This window comes from Lagenorhynchus albirostris, chromosome 4 (genome assembly GCF_949774975.1).
Source record: "Lagenorhynchus albirostris chromosome 4, mLagAlb1.1, whole genome shotgun sequence".
In the NCBI taxonomy this organism is placed as follows: domain Eukaryota; kingdom Metazoa; phylum Chordata; class Mammalia; order Artiodactyla; family Delphinidae; genus Lagenorhynchus; species Lagenorhynchus albirostris.
The window spans coordinates 62,850,447-62,871,557 of NC_083098.1; the positions used below are offsets into that span (position 1 = coordinate 62,850,447).

Sequence of the window (21,111 nt, forward strand, 5' to 3'; positions counted from 1 at the left end):
CAGACGCCAGTCGCAACATTCCATTCCCTGCAATCACCTGCAGCAAAGCCCACTCCACGACCACACCCAAACCGGAAGCCAGGACGCCTCTGGGCTTGACGGGAAGGCGCCGCCGGGCTGCGCGCTCCCCCAGGCCCGCCCCCTCCGGTGACGTCACCGCCCGCCCCTTGACCTCACGGTCCTGCCCCCTTCCCTGCCTCCCAATATCCAGCAGCGGCTGCGTCTCAGGAGGCGATGGAGGGCTCTCAGCTGGTGGCCGCACGTCAGGGGGAAGAGGCGTCCTGCTCCTCCTGGGGGGCCGGAAGGTGAGAGGACGTGTGTGGGCGCGAAGAAGCAAGGCGTGGCGGGCAGGACCCAGAGCCCGGCTTTCTGCTTCTCCCCCTAAGGCGGGCAGGGAGTGCGCGAGAGGCCGCGGGGCTGGCCAGAGCCGGCCCTGGGCGGCTAGGGGAGCGCGCGGTGTGGGTGTGGCGGCGTGGGCTCCGGCCTCTGCGACTGCCGGCTTCATTGAGGAAAAAGCCCACTTATCGCCCCTTTCAGCGCTTTCTCAGTTCCGGTTGGGGTTTGCCATTCCTCCTTCCTCCCAGTCACCGGACGTGGAGGGGAGGGAGGGCCTCCGGCGGGGAGTTCTGGTCCGAGTCGCTCGGTGTGAGCTTCCCAGACCTGGTGCCGGACACCTTCCCTCCTTTCGATAAAGTGAAAGCTAAGCTCTGCTGTGCGCTGTCCTCCGCTGAGATCCTCTGAAAACTATTACCAGAGGGAACTTGGTAATAATGAATCAGTGGTAGGACACTCTGAGGCCTCTGTTGACTGCACTTTAAAAAGAAAGAAAGAAAGAAAAAGAAATCCAGGAAAAAAACACGAGTTACCCATTCTTATTTCCCAGTTGGTGTTGAGGTTCACGTCTTTTCCATTCTGGCAAAAATAGAGGGGAAATGTGCGTGTAGTTCCTGTTTCAATCATTTCGTAATTAATAAAGCGGATAGTTACATTCTGCCCACTACCAGAATACAATATGCCAAAGATAAAAGTGGCGCAGATTTGATTTTGAGCTAATGTGAGCGTTCACAGCTTCAGACTGAAGGGATGCTTTTTGGTACCATGGTATTGCCTGCCATTGCCAGCATTGCCAGATTTACTTGGGAGATATTATGTAATAGAAACAAAACCTTCCCTTATTTAAAGCATTTTTGATCGCCATGTAGACCTTATCATAAGAATGATTTTTGAAATATTCCAGTAAGGCAGAACTTTCTGAAAAGTAGGTGCCAGTTGTATCGTTAAGTGACAGAACTGGTTAGAATGTAATGCTCTACTCATGTTTACTTAAGAGCTTTACCCACTAGACTATTGCCCTCCATGCAAGGAAGATAGCTAGTGAAAGTATACCAGGGATAAGAAAGCTATAATAAAAATTTTTGTTACAGTGCCAGGGTATATTGTGTATTTGTGTGTTTTTATTAGCTAGAAGCTGATATCACTTGATCATCTAATCAATATTTGATAACAGAAATAGTCACATTTTGATATTATATTTTCAAATACTTTAGCTTGTATAGCAACACCAGGCCTAGAAAATAAGTTTCCAAAACTGGATTTTGTGCTATCACGTTGTTTTTAGAATCCTGTGATTGATAATTAGAGCTTCCCAAAACCTAGAATGGATCACACTTTTGCCAAGATGATATTGATCTTAGCTGTCACCGTGGCTCAGGCCCAAATGTCCCAGCTGGTTCCCTCTGGCTAGGAACTATTTCTGTTTCCCAGTGTTTACCTATTATCATTTTTCTTTCTGTGCCATGCTGTGAAAAAATTGGAATGAACTGCGGTAAATGATACATCACTTTGTGTCTTGTTACACTAGTATGTTTAACCTTTTTTTAATTTTTAAAATTCATTTAACTTTTTTTTTTTTAGTGCTTTCTTCATGCCTACTGTGAGAGGCAATAGGCAGTATAATGTTGTCAGGAGCTAGACTGATTAGATTCAGGGCTCTGCCATTTACCTGCTCTGTGACCATGGGCATATTATTTAAGTTAATCTCTGTCAGTCTCAGGTTTTTTCCTCTGTTCAGTGGAGACAGTAATAGTGTCTATCTCATAAAATTGTTGAAAGGGTTAACTGAGTTAGTACATCTAAAGCACTTAAAGCAGTGTGTGACACATATTTGCTCTTGTTATTAAATGTCAGGTACTGTTTTAGGGATTTGGAATACAGTAGTGAATTCCTAATGGATCATATATTCTATAGGGGAAGGCAGATGATAGTTAATGATAATGAAAAAAATACATAATTAATGATTTGAAGAAAATACAGCAGGTTGACAAGTTAGGGAGCCACTTCGTTGATTGTGTTACTAAACCAAACTTGGTCTGCTTCCCCAATGCACACCAAAGCCAATCTCCTGGCACCAGGTAATGGTGAAGAAAAGTACAGTTTATTGCAGGGCCAAGCAAAGAGAATGGGCAGCTCATGTTCAGAAGACAGAAACTCCCCATTGGCTTTCAGGGAAGGGTTTTTAAAGACAGTCTGAGGGAGAGGGTTGTGGGGTGTGTGATCCATGCTCAGTTCTCTGATTGCTTGATGGTGAGGTAACAGGGTAATGTTTTTGGAACCTCAATCATCAACCTTCTGGTTCCAGCTGATCAGCAGTTCAGCACACAGTTAACTTCGTCCACCTGGTGGGAGTTCTAGCATCTGCAAGACAACGAAAGGTCCTTGACTTTGTTTTATGGCTAAACTGTTATTACTTTGACTGCTTTCCTTTGTTTCTACATTTTCTCATCACTCTGATTAAATTTGCTCTTTGGAACTCGGGGAAAGCCTAGGAGGCTAAAACTTTTGTACAAACAAGCGGGGAGGGGAAATCTGTCCCAGGGAAGGCCCCACAGGGTCCTGCTCAGTTTCAATGGGGTGATCTCGAATGGTCTGTGATGTTTGTGAAGCAATATTTTAATAGAGGCTTAAATGGTAAGAGTCAGTTTTTCAGAGATCTGAAGGAAGAACATTTGAAGCAAAGGGAATAGCGAGTATAAAAACACTGAAGAGATAGCAAGCCTGGGTTTTTGAGAACCATCAAGTAGGCCAGTGTAGTTGAAGATAGTGAGCAAGAGGGAGAGGTGTGGGCGTTGAGGTTGGACAGGTAACTGGGAGACATACATAAAGGCCCTATTATGTATGTTAAGGTGTTTGAATTTTGTTCTAATGGTAAAGAAAACTTACTGAAGGATAATTCTAAGTTAGGGAGTAATGTCTGACTACATTCTAAACGTTTTAGGCTGTTAGATGGAAAATTAATTAAAGGGCAGGGCAATAGAAATAGAATAGTTTAGGAGGCCTTTGAAGTAGTTCAGATGAGATATGATGATGGTTTGGCCTGAGATTGTATTGACTGAAATGGTGAGAAGTGATCAGATGTGAGATCCCTTTTGAAGGTAGAACTAACAGCGCTCACAGATAGAGAAAATAAGGGAACAAGTAAAGATCCTTAGATTTTTGGCCAGAGCATGTGAGTAAATGGTGGCATCATTTGCTTGGTGGTCCCAAGTGAGTTGGGAAAGACTGGGGAAGAATAGATTAAGCAAGGGAAATTGAATTCTATTTGAGGCTTGTTTTTTTTTTTTTGTTTTTTGTGGGGTTTTTCTTTGTGGTACACAGGCCTCTCACTGTTGTGGCCTCTCCCATTGCGGAGCACAGGCTCCAGACGCGCAGGCTCCGTGGCCATGGCTCATGGGCCTAGCTGCTCCGCGGCATGTGGGATCTTCCTGGACCGGGACACGAACCCGTGTCCCCTGCATCAGCAGGCGGACTCTGAACCACTGCGCCACCAGGGAAGCCCGAGGCTTGTTATGTTTGTGATACCAGTTAGACATCAGAATAGAGATATTGTTCTGGCAGATGCATAAAATCTGGAGGGCAGAGGAAAGGTCAAACATGTAGAAATAAGCTTAGATATCATTATATGGTAAATTCCGAGTGTGTATATTATAGAAGGTTTATGGGGCACTCAAATAAAATTGCTAAAATATAGATCCATCAGAATATATGTAGCATTGATAAACAACACGTGAGAATAAAGCAACCATGGGCTCTAATTTTATAATACAGGGTAGGCAGTCAGTGAATTTAATCTTGATCTATTTTTAAAATCTAAATAAAGTGGTAAATAATAAAATATATATCTGGTTTGTAAAACCTGTTTTAGTAACTAGTGAATCTGATCCCATGTATAATTGAATATGAGTATTACAGAATATGAGTATTGAATAGCCATACTGGCCCTTATAAGTTATGTTTTCTTTTTTCAGTGTGAATACAAATTTGCCCAATATGCCAACAGAATCTGTGGAGATTGATGATGCATTATACAGGTAAGAACATTATGGAAACTGAAACATTTTCCCCATTCATTGTTCTCCAGTAACGGAGTAGTTTTATTCAAAGACACCACTAGGCCTATGCAGAATTTTGTAATATATATTCTAAGAGTTCCACTCAAGTTAAAAAATTCGGGTTTCTTTTTTTGTTTTTTTTTTTTTACTATAGGCTGAAAGCTTGAACAATATTTAAATCTTGGTTGTGTTAGGTTTAGGTGATATGACTAAAAATGATTTTGCTATCCACTACAAAATATACCTCTTGTTTCTGGACAGGAGTACATATTTATGTTCTTGATAGTGCAGGAGTCTCATGAAAGACAATTCATTTCACTTTAGTTAGTTATACAGTAGCATCTAGAGACCATGTTAACTTCAGTGTGATCTCATTAACAACATTGCATGTTTGCCCTGTATAGACAGTGCAGAAGTATTTTGTGATTGAAGAGCTGTGATTTGAATGGAATTTAGTGGGACTTTTTTTACCATATTTTTTCATGAAATAAAAATACTTTTTTCAAAATTAAAGAAAAATTAAAAACACATAAATTGCTGTCATTTCTAGTAGATACTTTGAGATGTTTGCATGAAAGATAGTATACTCTCAGTTTAAAAGTTTTTAGATTTCCTCTATAACTAATCATGAAAAAATAAATTTTATGTAGGTAAATTTGGAACAATAGACTCATCATGTATTTTAGATTTCTTTCTATATTTTTTTATGTGGGATGCAGAGTCAATTTTGAGCAGTTTAGGAGGAGCTGATACATACCACCTGGTATGTTGATTTCAAGTCACATTTTGCGCTATACCTTGGAAGAAGAGATAAAGACTAACTTGTTTTGCTTACGTGAAAACTGTTTCACCATGTGGTCTCCTGACTATGATTATACTTCCGAAGTCATCTTAAATTTGGACTCTTCATCTGTAATTACGATGTTCTTAATGTCCTTCTGATCATATTCTTAGGAAAACAAATGGCAGCTCCTTGAGATAGCATTGGCTAATTTTTTTCATTATTTGTTACCGTCCTTGTGAAACATTTTTATATCCCTCCAATCCTATAATGACTGATTAATGAACATAATTTTCAGTAAACCAGAGATTAAATTTTCCATTTGCAAAGCTAGGTAAGTAGGCTTACAGTTCACTTGTAGTCAGTTTGCTGGACTGAAAGTAATAGAATACAGCAATTTAGGTATCATATATAGCAGTTCATATATGATCAGGTATTGCTGGATCATAAGGTAGTTCTATTTTTAATTTTTTAAGGAACCTCCATACTGTTTTCCATTGCATCTGGACCATTTTACATTCCCACCAACAGTGCACAAGAATTCCAGTTTCTCCACATTCTCACCAACACTTGTTATTTTCTCGGGTTTTATTTTTGTTTTATTATAGCCGTCCTTAGAGGTGTGAGGTGCTGTCTCGTTGTGTTTTTGCATTTCCCTGATGATATGTGATGTTGAGCACCTTTTCATATTCTTGTTCGCCATTTGTGTGTTGTTGTTGGAGAAATGTCTAGTCCTTGCCCATTTTTTAATTAGGTTATAGGCAGGGTGGGGGGGGTTGCTATTCAGTTGTAGTTTCTTATATATTTTAGACATTAAACCCCTTATCAGACACCTGGTTTGCAAATATTTTCTCGCATTCCATAGTTTGCATTTTCATTTTGCTGATTGTTTGCTTCACTATGCAGAAGATTTTGAGTCTGTGGTAGTCTCACTTGTCTGTTTTTGCTTTTATTGCTGTGCTTTTGGTGTCATATCCAGGAAATCCTTGCCAAAACCAATGCTGAGAAGTTTCCCTCCTATGTTTTCTTCTAGAAGTTTTATAGTTTCAGGTCTTTTGTCTAAGTTTTTAATCCATTTTGAGTTGATTTTGTGGATGGTATAAGGTAGAGGTCTAAATTCTAATCTTTTCATCTTTTGTTTTGGAAATCCAGTTTTCCCAATGCTATTTGTTAGTCCAAACCTACCTTTTCCTCTGAGTACACTGGCCATACTAGACTACTTCTTACCATAGTTTATGCGTTTACACCTGTTGTCTTTTCTTTTTTCTTTTTAGTTTATTTTTGGCTGGGTTGGGTCTTCATTGCTGCGCAAGGGCTTTCTCTAGTTGCGGTGAGTGGGGGCTACTCTTATTGCAGTGCGTGGGCTTCTTATTGCGGTGGCTTCTCTTTTTGTGGAAAACGGGCTCTAGGCACACATGCTTCAGTAGTTGTGGCGCATGGGCCCAGTTGCTCCGCAGCATGTGGGATCTTCCTGGACCAGGGCTTGAACCCGTGCCCCTACATTGGCAGGCAGATTCCCAACCACTGCACCACCAGGGAAGTCCCCAAGGTCAATACTTTAAATACTATTTATTTATTCCTAAATATTGTCATTGAAATTTGTTTAATATTTACTAGGTATACAAGTTTTTCCCAGATGTGAATAATTGAATCTCAGGTTATAATTATTTGTAAACATTTAGGCTTTCCTACGAAACTGAAACTCTGTAAAATCTACAAATCTTGAATGTTAACTAAGTCTGATATTTGTACATATATTTAGGTAGGAAATATTTTTAGGGCAGTTTCAATACCTACTTTAACAAAGTGGTTTGCTAAATATATTTCACTTTTTTCTTACTACTCAATCTTAAATTACCTCATAGTTACTGATCAACTAAACCTGAAATTATTCTCAGAATCTAAAGATTTCTTTTTTGGGGTGGGGGAGCACTTCTAAAAGCATTCTGGGCTCCATCTCTATTTAATTTTGCATCTTTATTGCCAGCAAATTGCTGGGTGAGTTAGACAGCTAGTTAGACTTGAGCCAGTTCTGTAGATCTGCCCATTTCTTTTCCTCTGAAGATATGCCTGAGCCTGCTAATCCCAAGATTTATCTAAAGAAATGAATGAGTCCTAATTTAGGACTAAAGCCTTGGTTTTCTAACTCTGCTTTTACCAAAGAACTCTCTGTTGGAGGTAATTAAAACTAATTCAGATAGTGATACTTTGCTGTCTCTTTTTTTATGTTCCTTGCATATAGGTTCCTGTGTAAAGATCACTATATGAACAAGGCGTGAATATCAGAGCAGCACCAGGGCATTCTTAGCTTTCTGGATTAATACAGTCATAATAGTATCAAAACTGTGTGTGTTCTAGTGTAATACTAGAGGAAACTTCTCTGGCTTTTGAGATAACAGTTTTTCTGGATTTGCTTCTACTCCTCTTGACTTCTTTCTGAGACTTTTCTTAGTCTGCTCTTGCTTTGCCTGCACCATGAATGCCAGGTTCCAACTTGAGGATTTTTCTCTCAGTTCATACTCTAGTTCACATCCATTTCCATGATTTTAGCTTTCTGTCTATATTTGAGTCCCTTTCCGCAGCTTTCTTCTTCCAAGTTCAAGACCTTTGTTTTTAAATGCACACAGGATGCTGTTTTCTTGTTTGTTTGTTTTGGCTGTGTTGGGTCTTAGTTGAGGCACGCGGGATCTTTTCATGACGGCACACAGTCTGCTCAGGTTTCTCTCTAGTTGTGATGTGCAAGTTTTCTCTCTCTAGTTGTGGCACACAGGCTCCAGGGCACATGGGCTCTGTAGATTGCAGCACATGGCCTCTCTCGTCGAGGTGAGCAAGCTCAATAGTTGTGGCACGTGGGCTTAGTTGCCCCGTGGCATGTGGGATCTTAGTTCCCCGACCAGGGATTGAACCCGCATCCCCTGCATTGGAAGGCAGATTCTTTACCACTGGACCACCAGGAAAGTCCACAAGGTGCTTTAAAGGTAAACCAGGCAGATGTTCAGCAAATAACTACCTTTTTTTTAATTGACATATAGTTGATTTACAATGCTGTGTTAGAATATCTACTTCTTAGAGAAACACTATGGTACAGTGAAATGAACATGGTCTCTGGATTTAGAGGATAATGTTCACATCCAGTCCTGACATTTATATGAACCAAAACTAGTTATTTAATCTTTCTACTTCTCATGTGTAAATAAGAATAACATCTCTTAAAAATAATATCTAAGTCTTAAAGTGTTCACGCAAAAACTTAATATAAAATTTTCAGCATTAAGTAGCACTCAACACCATTGGAATCCTTTTCCTTCCCTCTTCCCATTCTCAAGCTTAATTAAATGGTGCCACACCCACTCAGTAACCTAAGCTAGAAACCTTGGTGTCATCTTAGGTTATTCCCTGTTTGTCATCTTCCAAATTAACTTTTTTAAATCCTTTATTTTTAAACAACTCTTAATTCCAGCTTTTTCATTTTTCTCTCCCTGCATTTGGAATCTCTCAATTGAGCTATTATAATATTCTCTTATGTGTTCTCTTTAAAACTATTCTTGTCTCTAATCCATCTTTCATAAGTTATTCAAAGTTGTATTTTTGGCACTTACCATGGAGTCCATGGCTTCTTGGCTTAAAATCCTTAAATGATTCCCTATAATCTACACTGATGAGGCCAAACTGTACAATACACATTTAAGCCCTTTTATGGATACAGCATAACAGTAGCTGACAGTTTGAACTTAGGTATTAGATATGAATTTGAATCATTCTCCATCATTTATTAGTGTATGATCTTAGGTTACTTAACCTTTAAGTCCAATCATTTCTTTCATTTATTCATTAAATATTTAATGAGAAAATGTGCACAAATTGCAAATAAATCATGAAGAATAGTACTGTACCTATGAATTCAGTAGCTTCTAATTTACCATGAGTTATGGCGATATCTTTCTTTTTAGACTCCATGTCACTTCTCACCACTTTACACTCTGACATCCTATTCTTTAGCCTTGTTCAAAATTTATGTATATATTGTCAGGGTCTAGGATTTGATTTTGCCCTATTTACAAGCTAAAAGCTAGCCTATTATTCTTTAGTGGATGCTAACATAAGGTGTGAAACATCTGGGTCAGAGACAGAGGATTTCATTACTTATAGCAAACAGCATGGGCATCAGCCTGCCCACTGTTATCAGTGGCCATAATTTGTGTGACTTAAATTTTTTTAAAGCTTTTTAGTGCAGAATATGGTTTATCTTGATCAATGTTCTGTGTGCATTTGGAAAAAATGTGTATTCTGTTATTTATTGGATTGTCCTATCAATGTCAATTAGGTCAAATCGATTAATAGTGTTGTTCAGCTCTTCTGTATCATCACTGATTTTCTGTCATTCTTTATATCAGTTACTGAGAGAGCGGTGTTGTCCATAATTTCCTGTTTGTATATTTCTTATTTCAGTTCTACCAGTTTTTGCTTCACATAGGTTGAAGCTCTGTTATTAGTGCATAAACATTTAGAATTGTTATGTCCTCTTGATGTATTGACCATTTTATCATTATGAAATGGCCCTCTGTATCCCGGTGATTTTCTTTGCTCTGAAATCTGTTTATCTGATATTAAAAGTCTGCTTTTCTCTTGCTTATTGGTAGCATATCTTTTTCCACCCTTTGACTTTCATTTGTGTATTCAAATTGGGCTCCTTATAGATAGAATATAGTCGGATTTTTCTTTTTATTCAATCTGACAGTCTTTTTTTAAAATTAATTAATTAGGCCGCATTGGGTCTTAGTTGTGGCGCGCAGGCTCTTCCTTGCAGCGTGCGGGCTTCTTTATTTGTGGCGCACAGTCTTCTCTCTAGTTGTGGCACACGGGCTTCAGAGCGCAAAGGCTTAGTAGTTGTGGCACGAGGGTTTAGTTGCCCCGCAGCTTGTAGGATCTTAGTTCCCTGACCAGGGATCAAACCCGCGTCCCCTGCATTGAAAGGTGTTTTCTTCACCACTAGACCACCAGGGAAGTCCCTGACAGTTTGTCTTTTAATGGAGTGTTTACACCATTTAAATTTAATGTGGAATGTTGATACTGTTTTTGCTGTTTGTTTTCTAATTGCCTAATCTGTTACTGGTGTTCCTTTTTTTCTCTCTCTCCTTTTTTTTTGTTGAATAATTGAGTATTTTAATTATATTTTATCTCCTTTAATTGGCATGTTACTCTACAGGTGTCCCTCACTACCCTTGGGGGATTGGTTCCAGGAGCCTCCATGTACACCAAAATCCATGGATGCTCAAGCCTCTTACATCAAGTGATGTAGTACAGTGAGTGCAGTTGGCCCTCCATATCCTCAGATGTGAATATGGAGGGCTGACTGTATATTTATTGAAAAAAATCCACGTATAAGTGGACCCACACAGTTCAAACCTGTGTTGTTCAAGAGTCAACCGTACTTCTTTCTTTTGCCTTTTTTAGTGATTACTTTATGGTTTATAGTGTACATCTTTAATGTGTCACAGTGTATGTTCAAATCTTATTCTGTCACTTCCTGTATAAGAAGGTTACAACAGTGTACTTCTGTTTTTCCTGTTCCAGGATTTGAGTTATTGTTGTCTTAACATTTTACTTCTACATATGTTATAAACTCACAGTACGTTATTGGTTTTGGCTTAAGCAGTCAATTATCATTAAAAGAGATTTTAAAAATAAAGAAAAGGGGGCTTTGTATTTATCCATAGATTGGTCATTTCTGATATTCTCTATTCCTTTGTGTAAATTAAGATTTCCATCTGGTATCATTTTCCTGAGGATTTGCTATAACATTTCTTATAGTGAAGGTCTGCCAGCAATGAATTCTTTCACCTTTTGTATGTCCAATGAAGTCTTTACTTCCTTTTTTTGAAATTGAGTATAGAATTTTAGGTTGACAGTGTCTTCCTTTCAGTGTTATAAAAATGTTGTGCCGCTGCCATCTGATTTGTACTGCTTTCCTGGGAGAAAGTTGTCATTTGTACCTTTCCTCTGCATGATCTGTTTTCTCTGATTTTTTTAATATTTCCTCATCATCCCCAGTTTTAAACAATTATGATATGCCTTGGTATAGTTTTCTTTATATATCTTGTTCTTTGTTTGTATCATGGTCTGTGAGTTTATTGTGTTCCTGGAAAAATTTTAACTGTTTAGTTCTTCAGTTTTGTTTTTCTCTCCCCCTTTCTCTAGTCTCTTTCAGGGACCTCAGTTTCACATATATTAGACCAAGTGAAGTTGTCCTGCAGCTCATTTAAGGTCTGGGTTTGGGGGTTTGTTTGGTTTTTTTTCCCAGTCTTTTTTGTTTTCATCTCTGTGTTTCAATTTGTAAAGTCTATTGCCATGTCTTCAGGTTCACTTCTGCAGTGTCGAATCTGTTGTTAATTCCATTCAGAGTATTTTTCATCTTAGATTTTATAGTTTTCATCTCTAAAAGTTTTGCTGCTTCTTGAGCATATGAATTATATTTTTAATTATTTTAATGTCTGTTTACACATTCTATCATCTGTCATTTCTAAATGTGTTCTATTGTTGATTTTTCTGTTCACTGTAAGTTGTATTTTCTTGCTCTTTTGCATATCTGTAATTTTTTAGTGTATGTCAGACATTATGAATTTTACATTTTTGGTTGCTGGATAACCTTGAATTCCTTTAAATATTCTTGAGCTTTTTCAGGGACACAGTTAAATTACTTGAAAACAATTTTATTTTCTCAAGGCTTACTTACTTTTAAGCTTTGTTAGGTGAGATGAGAGGAGACTCAATTCTGAGGCTACTTTTCCCCCAGTATTGATGTAATATTCTTTGGAGTATTCTATCCAGTGCTCTCTGTATTATAAGGTTTTCCATTTGGCTGGAGAGGAACATAAACTCTTTCTGACCCTTTTTAAAAACAGTGATTGTTTCACTTGCACTTGTCACCTGGTTCTTTCCCCAGCTTGAGGTTGTTTCCTCATCGTAACTTAGCTGAAGACTCAAGGAGAACCCTCTACAGATGTGTGGTGTTCTCTCTGTGCATCTTTCTGCTCACAAATTCTAGCCTTGAATTCACAGCTCGCTCTCTTCAATTCAACAAGGAGACCACCAGGCTCTTCTTGGGTTTCCCTTCCTGCTCTGTCTCCTGGAAACTCCAGGCTAGGCAATCATAAAACTCACCTCATTTATTTTTCTCCTCTGAGATTACTGTCCTCAGTTACCTATTTTCCAGTGTCTCAAATCTGTTGTTTCATTTATATTGTCCAGTTTTCAATTGTTTAAGGCAGAAAGAGGATAAATCTGGTCCCTGTTACTTAACCAAGGCCAGAAGTGGAAGTCTTAGGTACATACTATATATCTCTTACCTGCCATTCTTTTTCATGCTTTTCTTTTTCCTAGCATAGAATGCTTTTCCTTCTTTGATTAATTTAACTCCTCTTAAGTCTTCAGATTTCAACTTGGAGGAACCTCATTTGTGAAGCTTTCCATGACCTCCACTGATAGAGATAATCACTTTCTCTTCTGTATTTCAGGTTCCCTTAGTTTCTGGTACTTCTGTATATAGTACTTAATAATGGATTATTTGATTATTTATCTCCCCCAATAACATGTCGCAGGCATCCTCCTAGGTATTTTATATATTTTATTTTAAATAATTTAATCCTCACAGTACCTCATGAGGTTGTTGCTGTCTTGATCCCCACACAGTGCCAGTGCCTGCCTTGAAATAGATATTTTAATAAATTTATGAATGCCTGAAGATAATTGTAGTACATCCAGAAGATAGTGATTAGAGTGTTGAGGGGGACTCAAAATGATGCCATGTTTGGAGTTAAGGAACTGGAGATGTTTAGCCTGGAGAAACCTGGAGGAACCTGAATACCATCTTCAAATGTTTGGAGGGCTGTCACATAGAAGAGGGATTACACAAGTTCCCTATGGCCCCAAGGAGGTAAAATTAGGACTAGTGGTGAAAACTACAGGGAGATATTGTACCTTCATTAAAGGGAGAATCTTTAATAAATAGGGCTCTTTAAAAGTAGAGTAGTTAGCCTTGGAAATTTCCTTTTTACTGGGTACATTCACTGATATGTTGCATGTCTATTTAATACAGTCAGCTGTAATGTATCAATGCTGGGCTTGAAGTTACACTCTCAGCTCTTTAAATCCCATCCGGTAAGATTTAAGGGTCAATTGCAGAGTACCTGCCATCGCCTAGCACAAACTAGGCACTTACTTAGTACCCTTACCCTTGGTGGCCAGCATTGAAAAGGCAGGTAATTTAATCAACTGTTGAGAATTTGTCTGAGATTATATGATTCTTTGAAAACCTTGTCTCATATATCTTAATTTTATTCTTTTGTCTGGATGTTCTTTGTCATTTATAACCACGTTTGTGTCATGGCTATTCATTATTTACCTAAGTAATCTTAAAAATAATTGATGAAGACAAGTGTGAGATGAAAAACATTTTTCTAATGTAGTTTTTGTGACTGTGAACGTAGAAAAAAGAATTCAAGCCCTCTGCTTAGTAGAGCATAAAAGTGTTGTTCTTGTGTGCCAGTTCATTTCTTTCATTAATTTAGCAAATTGGTTTTGTGTGTCTGTTATGCTCCAGGCCCTGTTAGTCAATGGGGATACAGTAGTAAATAAGGCAGGCCCTGTCTTAAGGAATCTACATCTCCTAGGAAAAATAGACAGTGAAAATGCACTGTGTTAATTGTTATAATAGATTGAATGTAGGGTGTTATGGATGCACACAGAAGATGATCTAACACTGTTTTAAGAAAGTTTAGGGGTATCAGGGGAAGTATCATGGGAGAAAATAATATATAATTTGAGACCTGAGGACAAGTAGGAGTTATTCAGGCATAAAATAGTGGGGGAGAGGAATATTCCAGAAAAACATCTAATAGCCAAAGAGAAAATACGTTTGGAGAACTGAAAATCTTTAGTACACCTGGAACATGGAGTTTGTTGGTAGAGTGACAAAAATGAGACTGGAGAGCCAAGCAGAGACTAGATTATGAACAGCTTTGTGACTAATATTAGAGTCTAGACTTTATCATAAGGGATATAGGAAACCACTGGAGTTTTTAAAGCAGGAAAATGATTTGACCAGATTTGTATTCAGAAAAGTCATTCTGTCTTACTTAGTTGGAAGTTAATAGGTAATATGTAAAACTGAAAAATCAAGAAAAAGTACAGACATGTTATTGAGAAAGAAGGGGGTAAATATTAGAAGAAATAACTAAAAGAATTGAGGGTGGTTGGTCTTAGGACTTGGGAATCAGGGTAGGGAAGAGTTAGGTCAGGAACTGATTTTTTTTCTTCCTGTAAAAGCCTTGTAGAATGATTTAACTTTCTTAATCTATGTGCAGTGTAGTACAGTGGTTAAGAATATGGATGCTAAGACCAGACTGCCTGGGTTGAATCTTGCCTCCACTATTTATAAATTGCTTAATTTCTCTATAAAGTTTTCCTCTCTGTAAAAATGGGAATAACAACAGAACTTATAGAATTTTTGTGAGGATTAAATGAGTTAATACAAATAAAACACTAAAACAGTGCATGGTGTGTAATAAACACTGAGTTTTAGCTGTTATTCTTACATGTCAGCACTGTTCAGGTACTAATATATAAGGAGGATAGACAAATTTACAATCATAGTGGGGCATTTTTTAAATGTTGCTTTTAGTAATCAAGAGAACAAGCGAACAAAAAAGTCAGAACAGGTATAGAGTTCATCAACATGATTATTAAGATTAATCTAATGCACATATAAGGAATGTTGTATCTAACAACTGTAGAGTACACATTCTTTTCAAGAACCCATGGAACATTTGTAAAATTGACCAAAGAAATTCTCAAATATTAAAGAGTGAAAATTATATAGATAGTGATGTCTATTCACAATACATTTAAGCTAGAAGTCAACACAAAAGGTAATTGTAAAATTCCTCATAAAATTATAAATTTAAAAATACACTTCACATGAACCCATAAGTCAAAAAAAGAATCATGATTAAAATTGGAGAATCAAATTTTGGAGAATCAAAATTTGGGATGCTGTTTAAGATCAGTTAAAGTTCTACATGTGGGGCTTCCCTGGTGACGCAGTGGTTGAGAGTCCGCCTGCTGATGCAGGGGACACGGCTTCGTGCCCCGGTCCAGGAGGATCCCACATGCCATGGAGTGGCTGGGCCCGTGAGCCATGGCCGCTGAGCCTGCGCGTCCGGAGCCTGTGCTCCGCAACGGGAGAGGCCACAGCAGTGAGACGCCCGCGTACCGCAAAAAAAAAAAAAAGTTCTACATGTGTATTTTAGAATAGAAAACCTAAAAATTAAGGAGTTTTTATTTCAGGAAACTCAGAGAAGAAAAATAGAAAAGTAGAATTATTAGCATAGGAAACATTTCAAAAGCCAAGTTCACAGGCAGTGGCCAAGGGCTAGTTCCCATAAGCAGGCTAAAGATCAGGCCTGCTATGTTAACTTTTTCCAGCACATTAAGGATTTGAAACTATGGGGGCTTTGATACACTGCCAGGAGGAGAGTAAATTGGTACATCCACTTTGGAAAACAGTTTGGCGTTATCTAATAGTTAACCCTGCATTTCCTCTCCTAGATATGTGTGTTATAGAAACTACTACACTTGTACCATGACACATATATAAGAATACTCAGTCTCATTATTGGTAACTGTCCAAAACTGTAGAATAGGTAAATTATGGTAAATTATCACAATAGAATAGTACAGTATAATAGAATACAACATGAAATGAAAATCAACAGCTACGTTGATATGAATAACTCATAAAAGTATTCAAATGATCCTGTTTATATAAAGTTCCAAAACAGACAAAACTTAAATATATTGTTTAGGAATACACAAATAAGGGTTGTAAGACTATATTATACACTGTTCCGTACATACCATAGTAGATGTTCAATAAATATTTCATAAATAAATAAGTCGATTTTATCTCTGAAGCAGAAATGGTGAATACCAATTTAAAAAGAAAAGTCTAATAGAGAACAGACTTGTGGTTGCCGTGGGGAAGGGATGGATTGGAAGTTTCGGATTAGCAGACACAAACTTATATATATAGAATGGTTAAACAACAAGGTCCCACTGTATAGCACGGGGAACTATATTCAACATCCTGTAATAAGCCATGATAGAAAAGAATATAATAAAAGAATATATATATATATGTATAACTGAATCACTTTGCTGTATAGCAGAAACTAACAACATTGTAAGTTAACTATACTTCAATAAAATAAATTTTAAAAAAACAAAGAAGAAAAGTCTAGCTTTTATTATATATTGTAGGGAGTAAGGATGGAAATAGTAAAGATAGCTTGTGTTTATAAAGTTTCTTCTTACTAAACAAGAGACCCTTTTTCAGGCTTTTATCTTGAATATCAATAGATGAAATATGGAAATTAAATAAACACCTATATATTAAACATACATTAAACCAGCATCTGTAAATGTGCATGTGTGTCAATTCCAAAAGAAATATTTGGGCTTCCCTGGTGGCGCAGTGGTTGAGAGTCCACCTGCCGATGCAGGGGACACGGGTTCGTGCCCCGGTCCGGAAAGATCCCACATTGCCACGGAGCAGCTAGGCCCGTGAGCCATGGCCGCTGAGCCTGCGCGTCCAGAGCCTGTGCTCCGCAACGGAGAGGCCACAACAGTGAGAGGTCCGCGTACCGGGAAAAAAAAAAAAAAGCCAAAAGAAATACTTGCAACCCAAGGGGCTCTGGAATTATTTATTTATACTGAACTCATCTTTCAAAATAATTCTGGTGAGAAGCCATTAGAATGCCCCATCTTCAAAAACTAGTATAGCATCAAGTTAATGAATGTTCTTTCAAATAAACTCTTACTATTGACTATTACTATGTCTAACTTTTTAAAATTGCCAATGTGTATTTTTTGAAATTCTCATCCTGATACTGCCTTGTGACTGTTAGGATGGATGACTTAACAAGGTCCTTTATATAATTTATCAGCTTTTATAATTAAAATAATGTTTGAAAACTACTTAAGTCATCTAAACTCCAAGAAGGACACCAAATTTTTGCCTGAGAAATCCTTTTCACAGTGAAAGGCTTTAAGTGGAAGTGGCAAACTCAGATGCCTGTGGTGGCCACCGAGGTAGTAAATGAGAGGAGAAGGATGGGAACTGTGGCAAATCTAGATCACATAGTCCTCCCTCTCTGAACAGGGCAACTCCTACTCAACTCTGTAGCCATGAGGGAATGTGGACTGTGGTGCCAAATCTTCTAATTTTTAAAAATATGTCATATATTTGACATTAATTCAGAACTTTTAAGCACTATGCAAGTGATCCAAAACAAGTCTGTGGGCAGGATCTAGCTGCCAGGTTATTAGTTCACAAATGATTTTAAAAGGATATACAATTTTGGTAAAATAATTTTCATTGTGTTTTACATGTAGTCGACAGAGGTATGTTCTTGGAGACACAGCAATGCAGAAGATGGCCAAGTCCCATGTTTTCTTAAGTGGTATGGGTGGTCTTGGTTTGGAAATTGGTAAGCAGTATTTTTATTCATAATTTTATGTGATGCTTTTGAGCAACATAATTTAAAGAATTTAATTCCTTTCCCTTGTATTATTTTCTATAAAGGAAATTAGATCCAAAACCTTGATCAGGTTCAGTTTTGATTTTGGGTAGGGGGGCAGCTGGGGCAAGAGTATTTCATACTGTTACATTCTTCCACAAGGAACCAGTAATGACTCTCCTGCTTCTCTTTTTGTGATGTTGATAGTTATTAATGATCTTTCTCTGTATCCATTAATTCATTATGGTAGAGCACACATGCACACATTCATAACAGCATGTCTGGAAGCATACACTGAAATTTTAAGAATGATTATCTCAGTGTGGTTTGATTACGGAAAATTTTATTTTTTTCTTTTTGTTCATCCATATTTTCTAAGGAACCTATATTTCTTAGGTAGTAAAAAGTTAAAATTATTCAGAGATTTAACCAAACTCCATGAAGACATATCTAATATACAATTCCTAATATTAAGCTATTCCTTTTTTTTTTCTTCCCCCTTTATAGCAAAGAATCTTGTTCTTGCAGGGATTAAGGTGAGTAAATGTCCTTGGTAAGAAGAATTGTTGGTTTGTTATGAACTCTTTTTTATTCCTCTCATCCGTAGTGGTAATATTAGTTACACTTTGGCCTAATTATTGCTTCTTCATTTAGTAGCAAAATTGTCATAATTCTCTATTTTCCTCCTTTTAAAAAGCTTTTTATTACAGAAAATTTCAAAATTATCCAAAAAAAGAGAATAGTGTTAGCAAAACCCCATGTATCCATCATGCAGTTATTAGCTCATAGACAGATTTGTTTCATGTATCTTCTTCCCATTCCCCACTGCCCCCAACTGCCAAATTATTTTAATATCAATCTCAGACATCCTATTATATCATTCTTAAATATTTTACTATAAACCTCTAAAAGATAAGGGTGCCTTTTGCAAACATAACCACAGTATCACTTCCACACCTAAAAACGTTAACAGTTTTTTAAGATCATTGTTATCTTTAAACAGAACTTAGCAACTTAAACAACAGCATTTACCTCAGTTTCTTTGGGGCAGGAATCAGGTGCAACTTAGCAGACTCCTCTGAGGATCTTTCACAAATCTCCAGTCACCGATATTGGCAGGGCCTGCAGTCATCTTGAGGGAAAGGATCTGCTTCCCAAACCTGCCCATGTAGTTATGGATAGGATTCAGTGGCAAGGTTGTGTCGTTCAACTTTCGCACCTCAGTCCCTTGCTGGCTATTAGTCGGAGGTCACCCTCAGTTCCTTGCCATGTGGCCCTCTTCATAGGGCAGCTCACAATATGGCAGCTTGTTCCATCGGAGTAAGCAAGCAAAAGACAAGAAAGGGAGGGGCTTCCCTGGTGGCGCAGTGGTTGAGAGTCCGCCTGCCAATGCAGGGGACACGGGTTCGTGCCCCGGTCCGGGAAGATCCCACATGCCGCGGAGCGGCTGGGCCCATGAGCCATGGCCACTGAGCCTGCGCGTCCGGAGCCTGTGCTCCGCAACAGGAGAGGTCACAACAGTGAGAGGCCTGCATACTGCAAAAAAAAAAGGGACTGTGCTAGCAAGATAAATCGCAGTCTTTTGTAACCTAATCTCAGAAGTGACATTCCATCACCTATGCTGTAGTCCTTAAAAGCAAGTCACTAGGAGGAGACAGGATTGCACAAAGGCCTGAATATCAGGAAGTGGGAATCATTGGGGTATCTTTGAAGCCTGCCTACCACAATCGTCAAGTATCTAGTTAGAGTCCATATTTTCCCAGTCGTCTAAAGAAAGAATTTTTCTTAAATTTGTTTTGTTCTAATCAGGATCCAAGTAAAGTCCATATACTGGACTTGGTTTCTTTGAATCAATAGGTTTCCCTTCCCTGATTCTTTTTCTTTCTTTCAATTTACTTTTTAAAGAAATCAGGTCATTTTTCACGTGTACCTCCATCTCTGTATTTCTTATAAACTGGTCGTTATATCCAGAGAATCAGATTTGATTCTTTTGGCACTACTGCTTCACAAGTGATATTGTGTTCTCCCATCAGGAGGAAATAATATTCTGTTATCTTTTTTTGTGATTATTACTACCTATTAATGATCACTGCCTAGATCATTATTTTATTGGGGCTGTGATATTCTATTTCTGTCATTTCTATTTCATTTATTAATGGGAATAATATTTTAGAAAAGTTTCCATTCATCACTTGTTTGGTTTCGCTACATATAGTTAGTACATGTGTAAAAGGCAAGATAAATACTTGATTTTCCCCCTTTATTTACTACTTTTCAAAATCACTGGTTTTCTCTGATCCCTCAACAGTGACAGGTGAAACTTGGGTGGTATGTGTGTATGTGAACATCATGATGGATTTAAACGTATTTGATGTGTTTTGAGTCATTGATGCTCAGATTGTTTCATCTTTGCTTTGGGGGATCTTCTTGAAGTCCTTGAGTCCTTTTGACACTACCCCAGTATTCTTTGGTTGTCACTGCCTATAAAGTCTTACCAGTGGACAGAGCTAGAACATTCATTGTGAATGAACACTGAAATTTCTGAGTTTCAAGTTTAGGATTACAGGGTATTTACTTATTTACTTCTTAGATTTTATATTTGTATCTCTTCTCTTACTATAAGGTTTTGGGTCTTAATGACATGAACCTGATTACTTATTTGCTTTATCCTATATTATATCCTGTTATATCTATGACATAGTTTTGGAATAACAGTTCCAGCATTATTAATAACAATATGGTTATTGAAAACAGTTTAAGATAAATTGTTTTATCCTTAGTATCCCATCTGGATTTGGCAGACGAATTAACTGCTTTCTTAAGTCACTTTAAATAATTCCTTTGTGTAATTATGCAACAAATTCAAATAGATAGTTTTGTCCATTTATTCATTTTACTTTGGATTTTTAGGGATTGCTTTTTTAATTTGATTTAGTTTTATTATTATATGAGACATATAATTCAAAGTCAAATTTATAAAGCAAAGTATATTCAGGTAAGTCTAGCATCTCTCTACCCTATTTCCTCCTTCCCTTATTAGATTGTCTTCTTTTTTTAATCTGTTTTTAAATATAAGCAAATACATACATATAGACATGCAAATCTGTATGTGTGTATGTACATATTTATCCCCACCTGCCTTTCTTAGGTAAAGTGCCATACTTCTACCTTGCTTTTTATCACATACCAGCATATCCTGGTATTACTCCATAGTGATAAATATATTTTTTCACTTATTTTTTTCATAGCTGCATGAATATATGTTGTGTTGATGTATCATACGTAATTATACCCAGTTCCTCATTGGTGGACATTTTGATTATTTTCAGTCTGTTGCTATTACACATAGTGCTGCAGCTAAGAGTCT

At 37.6% G+C, this 21,111-nt stretch overlaps 1 protein-coding gene across 3 annotated transcripts in view; it reads left to right on the plus strand.

Moving 5' to 3' along the window:
• Nucleotides 1-205: 205 nt before the first annotated feature.
• The window catches only part of UBA6 (ubiquitin like modifier activating enzyme 6), an 80,061-nt gene continuing 59,155 nt past the window's right edge, over nucleotides 206-21,111 (plus strand). For all 3 annotated transcript variants that reach the window (XR_009540303.1, XR_009540302.1, XM_060148081.1), the window contains exons 1-4: nucleotides 206-305; nucleotides 4,305-4,367; nucleotides 17,620-17,714; nucleotides 18,252-18,280. Coding sequence is in view for 1 of the 3 variants with exons in the window: in XM_060148081.1 (XP_060004064.1) it covers nucleotides 235-305; nucleotides 4,305-4,367; nucleotides 17,620-17,714; nucleotides 18,252-18,280 (258 nt within the window). In the remaining 2 variants the exon portion in view is untranslated. The remainder of the gene's footprint in view (nucleotides 306-4,304; nucleotides 4,368-17,619; nucleotides 17,715-18,251; nucleotides 18,281-21,111) is intronic.